Source organism: Sardina pilchardus, chromosome 13 (assembly GCF_963854185.1).
Source record: "Sardina pilchardus chromosome 13, fSarPil1.1, whole genome shotgun sequence".
Classification (NCBI taxonomy): domain Eukaryota; kingdom Metazoa; phylum Chordata; class Actinopteri; order Clupeiformes; family Clupeidae; genus Sardina; species Sardina pilchardus.
The window spans coordinates 28,171,006-28,184,474 of record NC_085006.1 but is presented as its reverse complement, the minus strand read 5'-3'; the positions used below and the strand labels follow the sequence as shown (position 1 = coordinate 28,184,474).

Here is a 13,469-nt window from a genome sequence, read left to right as displayed (position 1 = left end):
AGAGAGTGTGTGGGGGGTCGGTATGCAAATGAGGGGGGGGGGGGCATGGGGCTAAGATAGAAAGAGAGAGAGGGAGGGAGGCAGAGGGGTCAAGGGAGAGGCTGTGTGTGTGCGTAACTCTCTGGAAAGCTTGCGCGTGTGTAATGTGTGTGCGGTTAAATGTGGTTCTGTGTGTGTAACAGGACCAACATGAAGGCGCGGATGAGGAAAGATCGTAACACAGAGCCATCCTCATAAGAAAACCTAAATAACTCACTTTCTGTTAATGTGGTTAAAGTCAAAATTGCAGCATAGGTTAATATGATTATTATTATTCATCAACTCGCTTCATAATATTTTAGCTAAAACTGTGTCCACCACAATCATTAATGCGCTTTTAAAAATCACAAACAACACCAAATTCAAAACTTTGTATATGACTGTCACTACAAACACACTAACTAATACTCCATCAAATTTCATCCAAATTAGTCACTGTTTTCTGCCTATAACACCAACTTTTTGTTTCTTTTATAAGACACCTAGATTCAAACCTTCGCCATTTCGATATACTTTTGAAATTCAAAAATCTGGTTGCAATTCCTCTCGGGCAACCCCTCAAGATCAATTTAGTGCTTAAATGACATGATTTCGATAAACCGTCTAGGAGAAGTGTTTCAAAATACATGATGTGCAAAATTCATAATCATAACCATAACTCAAATTCTTCGAATATTTACTATAGAGTGTAAATGTAAAAATTGTTCAGATTCATACAACACACATGTCCACCAAATTTAGTTCATTTTCGTGCATGTATGTGTCAAACACAACAGAAACCGCGCTAGGTGGCGCTATAGAGTCCCTGAGCCACACCCTAGGCCAAAGCTCTGTCTCTGAGTTTCGATTGCAATTCTACAAATGGCTGCCAAATTACAAGAGTTTTAGAGCATGCCAAGTTGGTGAAAAAAAAAAAACAGGTAAGACGGAAGAAGAAGAAAAATAATAATAATAATAATCTGAGCAAAAACAATAGGGCCTTGCACCTACGGTGCAGCCACTTTCAGTGGCCGCACCTCGGTGCTCGGGCCCTAATAATAATCTGAGCAAAAACAATAGGGCCTTGCACCTACGGTGCAGCCACTTTCAGTGGCCGCACCTCGGTGCTCGGGCCCTAATTAAAGAGAGGGTGGGAGTAGTGCAGTGTATCAGTTTAGGCTGAGGTTTAAGATTAAATATAAATATAGTGCAAGGCAGTACAATGCAATGATGATGTATTACTCTTCAGATAGTGTGAGCACGAAGTGCAACTTTTGCAAGGAAAATTACCTTGAGCATTAGAGAGAGTAGACCTAGTTGAGGGAGGCGTGGCAGTATCTGCATGGACCAGTCTATCCCTAAGGTTGGGACTTCTAGAAAAGACACAGAGAGGCAAATTCTGAAATAGCTCATTCAGCTGATCATCTCTTTGAATAATGTGCCAATGCGAATTGACAATGTTCCTGATATCACTGCTCAAAGGACTGTAGGTCAGTTTTAGAATACAACGATTCTCGTTTTTGCACTGGGATTTGGCCAAAGGTGTATCGGAGGCACGTACTTTATCTAATGATGCATCAAGCCAGCTGTTGGGATATCCTCTAGAGCTAAAGTCTCTGTAAAGAAGTCTGGCATTCGCCTCAAAATCAGTCTCGTCAGAGCAGATCCGATGTAGTCTGGTAAATTGGCTGTAGGGCAGACCCCTTTTCAGAGATGTAGGGTGGGCACTTGTAGCATGGAGCAAGCTATTCTTCTCTGTGTCTTTCCTGTACAAAGAGGAGGCAATGTGGCCATCAGTAAGGGAAATGCAGGTGTCTAAAAAGTTCACACTGGTAGCACTTGCTGAGTAAGTAAACTTAATAGATGGCCTTAGGCAGTTCATATACAGGACAAACAGTTCAAATTCAGGTAATGAGCCATGGAAAATCACAAAACAATCATCAATGTACCTCTTGAATAGAATGATCTTCTCAAGAAAAGGATTATTATTGAACACATACTGTTCTTCCAAAAAAACAAGATATAGATTGGCATAGTCCGGGGCCATAGTAGCACCCATAGCTGTGCCACTGGTCTGTAGGTAGTATTGATGTTCGAACAAGAAGTAATTTTTGGTAAGCACCAATTTAGCCATCTCTACAATGAATTTAGTTGGTAGGCCATCGTCATCAGTCCTAAGGTCAAGAAAATGTTGCAGAGCAGTCAAACCATCAGTGTGCGGAATGTTAGTGTATAAAGAGGTTACATCCATGGTGGCAAGCAGAACATCCTGACCTAGATGGTCAATCTGAGACAAACATTGTAGGAAATCAGATGTGTCCCTAAGATAACTTGGAAGAATCGTGACCAAAGGTCTAAGAATGAAATCGACAACATTTGAGAGTGGTTCAGTGAGACTATTGTTGCCTGCGACAATTGGTATCAGTGGAAAGCTCTGTTTCCCCTCTTTCATTTGAAATCCGTGTCATGTCTGTACGATGCGGGGTCCGCGAGGAATTCAAGGGAGAGTCCTGGATGCGCGGGTGAACGCAGAGCAATATAGACTGTAAATATCATATATTTTGATTTAACTTTATGAATTTATTTTATTTTCATACTTGATCGTACAGACAAGTGTCTAGTCTCGTTGGAAAGCCCCGGTTCTGCTCTTTCGTGCAGTATTCGTCTCATCTCGCTGTGACAACTAATGGCGGAGCAATGTAACAGAGAAGAATGGGTGTGTTTTTTGACGCACTTTGCGTCCGTCGGGCTCATAGGGTTAAGGGAATATCATCATAATCAACGACAGGAACTATCAGTTTTAGAAGATAAAATGTATGATTGGTGTGAAAACAAAACCCGCCCAATCTCGTTAAAAGTAGCCCATATTACATCTGCCCGCCTAAGGCTTTTTTCCCCCGCCCAACATAGTCAAAAGAAGCCCAATTGGGCGGGCACCCGCCCAATCTGGCAACACTGATCACCGGGCACCCTCTTCAATCTTAAAGGAATACGCCACCCAAAAATGAAATCAAGCCAGTCTCGGTCACCCCCAGAGTTAGAACAGTGATAAAAACCCGGTTAAAATCAGTCCGGGCATTGTCCTGCTTTGGGGAAAACCCTTCAATTATCCCCTGAGAATATAGTCAAATACTTAAATTGTCCTTAATTACCCCCTTAATATCACAAAAGAAACAACCCCTGAAATACCACTTTACAGTTTTTTTCAATTGCTTACACACAATTTTTCAAACCGAGTTCTTTTTAACAAAATTTAAGCACAGGTATCCAAACGCCACACTCAGTTTGCATAATTCCTAGATTCTTTGCAAAATGAAACACTTCAGTCAAAACAAACACACTTCAGTCAAAACATACACACTTCAGTCAAAACATATACACATATTTGTAAAAATGCTATTAGTTGTCATTTAACAAACACAGTCCTCAATGATCAGACACTATTGCAGCCAGTTTCACACTGCAGTGATTAATGCAAAACGCATTTGTAAAAAGAAAAATTAGGAAATAGCACGTGCTAGATTTTTGCCCAGACATTGTTATGTAAGGGATCGTTTAGATGTCCAAAAAATAGTGACAAACCCACAACATTCTTCATGATTAGTTTGACATAGGGAAAGTGTACATAAATAGGTCTATAAACTTGCACTTGCACTGTACAACACTGAAGACTGCTTTAGACTGAATATTTCAAGTATTTCTTTCAATACTTACAGTATTTCTAACCATAATCAGTTACAGTAATCAACCAACAATGAAATCAGTTGAACAAATAAAATCTGTAGACAAACAAAAACTACTGCATAACGTACATACACTTTGACTCTGAAGAGCAACTACTGCAAAAGCAACAAGACTGTATAGCACACCTGAGTGCTGCGTTTTCAATTTTGCACATGTGTGCTTACACACCTGGTGGATGTGATTATCCAATTCGTTCATTAGTGTAGTCATTGGCAATCCGGGGCTTTGTAATGACAAGGAAGTAACCTCACAATCCTTATCTGTGTCTAAGGTGTGGAAATGTGTGTAGAGTTTTACAAATCACTGTGTGTAATGTTTTGCAAAAAGGGTGAAGCAGACAATGTGTGTAATGTTGTGCAATTTTGCTAATTGTGTGAAAAAAATAATTTTAGTGTGTAAACAATCGTAAAAAACTTTAATATGTAACCAAGGGTATACTTAAATTGTCCTTAATTACCCCCTTAATCTCACTGAATAAACAAGCCCCTGAATTTTCACATTAAAATATAGCCTAATTGTGCTGGAATTCTCCTTAACCAACCCCTTACAGTTTTTTCCAATCGTTTACACACAATTTTGAAAACGGGGCTCTTTTTGTCTAAACACATCACACAATTAACCAAACACAACACCTAATCAGCAGAACATAACAGATTGTTAGCAAAATTAAATATTTCTGTCAAAACAATAAACACATTGATAAAACCTTATACTGTTCTCATATCACTAACACATTCTTTGAATGATTCCGCACTGTCGCTATCTTATACACACCAACACAATAAATTCAAAACACATCTGTAAAAACCCTCTTCCAATATATGGATCTTATTCAGACATATTGTTTGAGAGCATTAGGATCATTTAGATGACAAAAATATGTTGATGAACCCTCATCAAGCAATGCACAAAACTGATGCTGCAGACAATATTTCTTTCTTTCACTGTACCATATGTTCAGTTACAGTTACAGTGACAAGTCAATCAACAGAAAATGGCAAAATTATAGTTCTTACTAATTACTACTGTAAGGTGTAGAAAAATAAAAAAATGTACACAAATAAAAAGTACTGTACACTTACAGTCACTGAAGAAAAACTAAAGCAACAATGCAAACAAGTAACAACAATACACAATACTCTAATCATCTCTCCGTCTAGCTGGATCAAGCCATAAGAGTTCATCCACATCACAGGCTATGGGTGCCTCTCATTTGGGCTTTTATACATCCTCCCTCGCTCCTTGGGCCTCGATCCTCACTGATCGACATAAAGAATAATGGGGCGAAAACAATGGGATAGTCTATCCAGTGTTAGTTATAGATCAGTGGGAACGTCCCTCGAGGATCAAGCATAACACACCTGAGTGCTGTGTTTTCAATTTTGCACAAGTGTGCTTACTCACCTGGTGGATGTGATTATTCAATTTGTTCATTAGTGTGGTCATTGGCAAGCCAGGGCTTTGTAATGAGAAGAAAGTACCTAACAATCTTTATCTGTGTCTAAGGTGTGAAAATGTGTTTTACGTTTTGACATTCACTGTGTGTAATGTTTCGCAAAAAGTGTGAAGCTGAATTTGTGCTTACTGTTGTACTACTCTGCGCAGGTGTTTTGCTTCTTAAGTGTTAAGTATTGTTAACTGTCTGATAACCTTAATTTTAGTGTGTATACGATTGGAAAAAACTGTAATAGCTAAACATAGAGAAAACCCCTGCATTGACACATTAAATGCAGAATTAAGGGGTTTCACATTTACACCTGAAAATGGCCTTTCAAGGTAACATTCAGTAGGTCTACCTAATTTGGAAACAAAGTCTTGGCCAACTAAAAGTCAGTACCTTTCCGGAAATGTCGCTGCTGTAGCTGGCAACGTTTTAACAACACTTTACTAACATTTCCGGAAAGGTACGGACTCGATTAAATTCATTCTGGACTCTCTATCCGACCACATAAAGACGTGGGGATACTTCGGTTTAGCTATAGGGACCTTCTACTCACTACCACGTAAGTGTAGTGTTGTTTGGAACAGTAGAAGAGGTATAAAAATAGCGTTTTGTAACGGCGAAAGGACACGCCCCGGTCACTTCCAGGCTAACGAGTTTTGGCTAAAAACGATGAGCTCGAACTCTCTCAAAATACATCCGAATGACATGATTTTGGTGTCAACTCAACGTATGTACCCCCAATAGTCCGAAAAATTGATCTAAAGTGCATTTCACTCCGGATTATCCCTTTAAGCGGTGGAATGACCTTTGGGAAACCACAGGCTTTAATGGTGTTTGTAGATATACAGTATTAAAACAACAAAATGAGAGTGTGACTAAACAAAACAAATTGAATAGAATAAATTAATTGAACGGAGCATTTTTCTTTCTTTCTTTCTTATGTACCTGCAGGGGTGTTTTCTGTTGCAAGAGCATTTTAAATCCCTTGTGCAACATCCACTGAAAGTAATTGGAAAGCCTGTGTTATTGCCCACAGATAGCTTCGGTCGCTCATGCTGCCAAGAAGCCCAAGGTGCTCTCTCCCTCCATTTTGAAAAGCTCTTAAATGATTTAAGCATGTAATGTTTTCTCTGTCACATGTATTTTGTTTTCTTCTGGAAGCTGTGCGTACACTGAGGAAATAGAATCAGAAGCAGGACATAAATCATCCCAGAAAAGCTTGCTGGGTTCCCAGTACCTGTCTGCTGGGTTTGCTGTATTGTGGTCATTGGTTACCTACTGTGCATCATGTGTTACAGTACATCACATGTTAAGTGACAAAATATAAGAAGTGATCTTTCCCTAGTTGGCAAATCAACAAACTGGGTACCCCTTTTCTCAATTTGGAAATGTGCACTCTATATAATTGATTATTCAGGGCAATACCATAGAATAACCTTTTGTAGAGCTTCAAAGAACCATCTACAGTACACTCTAAGTGTTCTTGGCAAATAGTCTTTCTGAAGGACCATTTACACTTCTTAACTTCTTACCAGCTTATTTCTAACAGCACACAAACTTATACTGTAAGTCATTAAATGTTCTTTGCATTGTTCTTTGCTGGTCTTTTCTTTGCATTTCACAACTTTCCCTGCCTTTTGATGCCCCCTTCACATCATTTTTATATGAGTTGCTATATCAAATTCCAAATGAGCATAAAACATGATCAAAAATAGTTGATCTTATATGATCATACGGCACATGTGTGATATTTATATTTATTATTCAGGACTCATATAAACATTATTCGATCAATTAAAGTGTATGTGTCACCCGGGAGATGATTGATCAAAATGCCCTAGAAGAGAAAAGCTGCACAAGGTGAAGGAAGCTACTTTAGATGATAACGTTTTATTTTGACATTGTTCACAAAGAGCAGAACAAGTGTAAGCTATATACTAATACTAATACATTACAATAAGAGGATAACTTTAAAAGAAAGAAAGAAAAAAAACTATTTACCTTTGTTCACACAAAACAGAACAAGCATATAATAATACTCCTGATTGACAAATAATTGAGAGGATAAAATACAAGAAACATACACCAAGAAAAAGGTCACAGAGCATATAAATCAACTCATGTTACACACTGTTGAACTGATTTAAATTCAAGATTTAATGACAACGGAGCATGTCTTGTAACAGAACCTCAATAGAAACCGTCAACATTTGTGAAAAGAGGGACACTGTTGGGACTCCTGCTGTCTCATAACAGACAGGCTCAGCAGTAGGACAATACAAATGTATGTACTTAAATGAGTGGACACCCCACTGGAAATAGTGTGAAAAAATAAGAACGAAGCTGACATCCCTGAAGCAAGTGGAGATGATGTGAATTAGGTGCAAGGGAAATATACCACATCACCGCCAAGAAACTATACTTTTCAAGAAAGTAAAATGACCATCATCCATTTTTTTGTTCATGTGTTTGTTTTTTATTATTAGTGGTATTTAGATGTTTTCAGAACCAAATTTGGCTATACAGGAGCTGTCCTTGTTTGTTTCTAACGCCCCTCCAAATACACATTTACTGTATATATTTTCCTCTGTCGTAATTTTGTCCTCTGTTGTAACTGCCTCGGCCTCTCTGCATCCCATTTGGTTCTAGGTGTCAGAATGTATCTCTACCTTGTATTGTGGTCTTGAATTGTGCATGTCTTACTCTTGAAAAGCTTCACATTCACTGTTACTTCTTGGAAGGAGTTTCTTACCTTGCTCTACTTTTGCCATGTATTCTGCCTTTTGTTTCATGGCCATCAGGGACTTAATTCGTTTTGTATAGCCTGGTTTGGCCTCGCTTTTCTCTCCCTCAATGAGCATGTCAATGTACTTTGGAGTGGAAAGGGGATTTGGTTTCAGGGCTATCTCTTTAAGTCTGTTCAGACACTTAGCAGAGGTCTCCATAAATTCCACTACCTGAGTCTGCACATCATCATATTCAGCTTTCAGTTGTTCAATCAATGCCTGAATGGGCACCTTTTCTTTTGTGGCTTTCAGATAATTTTGTTGCAGCTCCTCCACTGTTTTTTCTTCTGTTACGTACTTATACTCCCATTTGTACTTCTGATTAAAATGACAATTCCAGTTGCACTTTCCTGGGCACTGTTTGCAGCGCCCATCTGATCCCATTGCATCGCAATCCTTTTTACCATCATCATTCGGTATGCCACAAGGGTAGTGACAGGTAGTCATGCACACCTGGCAGTTGGTGATGTAATTTCCAGAACCAGAAATAGACGTTTGAAAAGATTTGATGTAAGTGTAGGGTACCTTAAAGTCCTTATTTCTTTTGATTTCTGCCTCATTCGCTTCAAGTGTTTCAGTTATAGATTTTATTTTCTCAAGTTTGGAAATCCCAACTATAACCTGCATCTGCAAATTCTCAATTGATATCTCAAGCCGTTGTCTTTCTTTGAGAACCTCCTTTGTCAGTGTCAGACTTTGGGTTTTTATGCTGTTCAGAGCACCGAAAAACCTGTCCATACTTTTTATCCCCATGTCCCAAAACATCTGATCAAAGCTCTCATCTACTTCATCATCATCATCTTCACCATCACCTGTGTTAGCAGATGAGTTTTGCGCAAACAATGCTGAATTGTTGAATTTGAAGTGAATTGGCACCCCTTGTTTTGTTTTAGGACATGGAACACCTGCAGCACTGATTGCCTCTAGAACTGGTGGACGTTGGCCATCTGCAAATGTCGCTAGAATCCTGATGTTCTCAGCCACATCGTTGCCGAAAATGGAAAGCACAGAATCAAACACATATTGTTGTGTTGGTGTGAGTCGTGCTAAAGCTGCTTGAGCTACAAAACACACAGCATCAATTTCAACGACACCAAGATCATAATTGAAGAGATTACGCAGCTGTTCTGTGATCTCCCTGTCTCTGTCTATGCCTCTGGTATCTCCAAAGCCTGGAGTGTCCACAATGGTCAGAGAGTAGAGGCATTTAAACTCATCATGGTAGTTGAGTTTGTACACTGTGACTTCTGATGTCTGGCTGTGAGCTTGTGATGCTGTGATGTCACCTTCATCAACTAATTTAAAACGATAATTGTCCTCCCATTTCACGTCTAGAATGTAATTGATCATCCCATTAAGGAGAGTAGACTTGCCGGCACCAGTTGCTCCGAGAACCATTATGGTACGATTACGTTTTGAGGACTTTTCTTTCCCAAAAATGAAACGCCTGCACCCAGGTATACCAATGTGTTCTTCTGTCAAAGGAACTTTATAAACAGGTAAACCCCCTGGCTGCGATTTCAGCAGTTTGCTTTTTTCCACAACAGTCTCAGCAAGCCGTTTTGGTTTGTCTGATAGAATTAGATTTTTCATTCTATTCATAGTGATATGATTGTGATATAAATTACAAGTGCAAACAAGTATAAATTACAGAGACAATAGATAGAAGATACACTTCCCAAGAGAAGGTATATGTAGACTCTTCGTGGTCAATATCTTGATGGTGAATTCTGATTCTTGTAATGTGGATTTCTTCCTGAATCTGTTAATAAAAGAAAGTTATGTCCAAAACTATGGATCTATGAGTCCCAATGTTGATTGTCACCATGGTTTAACTACAAATGACACCATCCTTCTACCTACTGTATCTTGAGGTCATTCTATCCACAAAGTCATGTGACCTATCTCGAGGCTGTAGACCTACCGCAGGTATATGTAGACTCTTTGTGGTCAATATCTTGATGGTGAATTCTGATTCTTGTAATGTAGATTTCTTCCTGAATCTGTTAATAAAAGAAAGTTATGTCCAAAACTATGGATCTATGAGTCCCAATGTTGATTGTCACCATGGTTTTACTACAAATGACACCATCCTTCTACCTACTGTATCTTGAGGTCATTCTATCCACAAAGTCATGTGACCTACCTCGAGGCTGTAGGCCAGGGGTACTCAATTAGAAACTCGAAAGGTCCACTCACCAAATTTGCAATCTTTCCAGGGTCCGGAACAGTGCATTTCCAAAATTAGAAAAAAGTAGGCAAAATAAAAAGGCAGTAAATAAAAGGTTTGTGGATAATTCTGCTCGAAGTGAACATGCTTTGTTTCATAATGACGTTTCAAGTTTCCACTTTTGAGTGCAACTATTAGGCTACATCCGCCAAGGAGGTTATGTTTTCATCAGGGTTTGTTTGTTACCTCCGTCAATTAAGGAGGTTATGTTTTCATCAGGGTTTGTCTGTCTGTCTGTTTGTTTGTTAGATAAGATAAGATAACGCAAAAAGGGTATGGATGGATTTGTACTGTATGAGTTTTTTAGGAAAGGTCTGAAATTACCTAAGGAAGAAACAATTACATTTTGAGAGTGATCAGGATCACCATTTGGAATCCAGGAGGCACACCATGATATTTGCTTGGCTTGCTAAAGAAACAAATAGGCTACCGCGAGTAATAAAGCTTTCTGATGTCCTGTGTGTGAGCCCAATGGAACGGACCGATAACCGATAGGCCACTCGCAGACCATGCGCTCGCGGTTACAATGAGTTGTCATAGTGATGTAGGCTATTCAACCACTGATAGGACATTAGGATTGGGCGCGAGCCGAGTAGATGAGTGATCGGAAACACAGGTAGAAATCTCAACCCAATGAAATCTCGCTTGGATCACTATGAAAAAAAAAAATAAAATAAAATAAAAATAAAAAAAATATAAAATCTCTGTCTTTTTGCTCGGTCCGGATGTCACTACGTTTGGGTCCGGATCCGGACCGGAGTCCGCCTATTGAGTACCCCTGCTGTACTGCCTACCGCAGTAATATAATGCATCTGGGGAGATGTCAATTCATCTTGCCTGGAACACTTAAGCTAGCCTGGATGCCAGACCGAAGTTTAGCCCCGCCTACATCTTTTTTCTGCAGGGAACTTCGGTCTGGCACTTCTCCGTTCGGCTGCTACTATTCGAGATACAGATCTGTTCGGACCAATCACATTGTCAGGGCGGGCTTTACGTGATGATTGACAGATGAACAGCAGTGACGTTCACGGCTGCATGCGTCCTCGTTCGAAGAGTTGGGTATGAGACCTTGTTGGCTTAGGTTGATTTTGATTGCAACAGAAACGCTATAGCTATGAATGCATAATTTGTTCATGCAGTTTGGCCTTTTGTTTAGCTTAGCTATTGAAACGGAGGTTTTTATCACGGATTCACACAACTGTTTCTGAACACTTAGACCAACGTGGATATGTGGGAAAACTTCAGTTTCACTTTCACCAAGCATGTTTGCGTGATGTTGTTCCCGTTTGTTTAAAAATGTCTGTTTGCTCGTTGGGTTAACGACACACTTCCCCAGCTGTTCATTGCATACAGTTTGAAGGAATTATTTCTAAAAACGGAGGATGTATTCCATACAGCATACCCTGCTACATATTTCGTTGTCTTAGAATTCGCTATCAGGTGTTGCACAAGATATACTGACAGCGCAATAACTTGTTCTGTTTGGTTTGGTCTATCCAATGAGTGCAGAGCTACAGTATCCCCCCCACCCTGTATCGGTTGAATCACACCCTATAATCGCGGCTGAATGGAGCAGTTTCAGACTCATATTCTGACAAGAATTGAGTGACGTCGTCAGGCTACACTTCAGCTTGTTTCGAGCGACAAAAGATGGTGATGGTCATCGTTCAGTCTCACAAATCCATAGTTATGGACATAACTTCTAAATCTATTTCGACCTCACTCTGGGGTGCGTTTCTAGAAAGCGTCGTTTGCTAACTTGCGTCGCAATCTTGGGAGTTCGCTCCGTCGTTCTTGGATTTGGTGTTTCTAGAAAAAGTAGTTCAAACTCTCAATCGCAAGCAAGGACGCAAAGTTTGGTCGCTTGAACGACTACCCCTGGGCAGTCGCACCAGTGGCGTACCTTGGGAGTTCCGGATGGTGATGACGTCAGTGTTAGGAGCGCCTAACCAAAAATCACAAGCGCCCAAACAAAATTCACTAATTTGTTGTTTTTCTCGTGACTCAAAGATTGCGCTATGCTGTAGGCTAATATAAATTAAAAGACTGGCTCCTCTGTTGGGCTCATTCTTGCTACTTGTGTTACTCTGCGTTAATTTGCGTGTTGGTTTACGTTATGGTAGGCTACTGTTATGGTATTTAGAAACCCTCCGATCAACCACCCTGTCCATTAGTCTAATGGTTAAAGCAGGTGGTTGACCCTCTCAACATCGTAGGTTCGATTCCCGTATGCATCACACATGCTTTTGTTTCTGACTAGTGAAACGTGGAAATAACCCTAATAAGTAATGTCGTGGAACTATTAAACTGATGTCGTGTTAGTGGCCACTCGATGTAAAGCAATTGAATATATTTAGGGTCTAACCTATTGTTGTGTATGGTATGCCTGCTCTTACTCAAAAGTGACATGGAGAGGTAAGATGCGAACATGGGCCGCGCGCACAATGTACTGACGCGCAACAGTTGAACCACTATACACTGATTCATTATTGTGATAATTCGTAATTAGTCTAGGCCATATATATTTTGTACAGATATTTCTCAGATATTTCACACAAATAAGTACATATATTGGACAGCTTAAGCAAACCCTTTCATGTGCTTGCATAGGTTTACGTTTTTTCATGATAGCAATGATAATACCAGCATTAATCGCCCCTATCGCCCCTTTCAATTCCAGTGATTTAGCCAAAAAAGAGAATTCCATACCCTACCTTCAAGATGACCAATACTGTACATGCCATTATTTGTGTTAAATATATGTGGTAAAAAATGTATGGCCAAGACATAATCACAAATTATTGAAAGATTCTCGTGGGTCAGCCGTAGCGCGTCAGTACAATACGAGCGCGACCAGAATTCACATCTTACCTCTCCACATCACTTTTGAGTAAGTAGGCCTATGACACAACAATGTCAGGTGTGCTTATATTCAGGGTTTGTAAATACCATAATAGTAGCCTACCAAAACGCAAACCAACACGCAAATTAACACAAGTAGCAAGAGTGAGCTCAACAGGGGAGTCAGCCTTTTAATCAATATGTAGCCAACAGCATCGTGCAATCATTAAGGGCGGAATTCTTCCATGCACGTAAGGGTGCGTAAGTCCAAAAAAAAACGCGCAACTACGCGCGTTTCCCTCTAAGCGGATTCTGCCATCCACTTAAGTCGGCCATTTACGCGTGGTAGAGAGAGTTGCTCGTTTTGGGTGGAGCAACCCCAAAATCTGGACGTTTCTTATATATA

General features: G+C 39.8%; 1 protein-coding gene across 1 annotated transcript; it reads right to left on the bottom strand.

The window, feature by feature from the left end:
• Nucleotides 1-7,250: 7,250 nt before the first annotated feature.
• LOC134099233 (uncharacterized) lies at nt 7,251-9,594 on the bottom strand. Its single transcript, XM_062552024.1, has one exon. It carries the CDS (start codon nt 9,592-9,594, stop codon nt 7,906-7,908), a length of 1,689 nt encoding a protein of 562 aa, XP_062408008.1. The 3' UTR covers nt 7,251-7,905.
• Between the last annotated feature and the right edge of the window lie 3,875 nt (nt 9,595-13,469).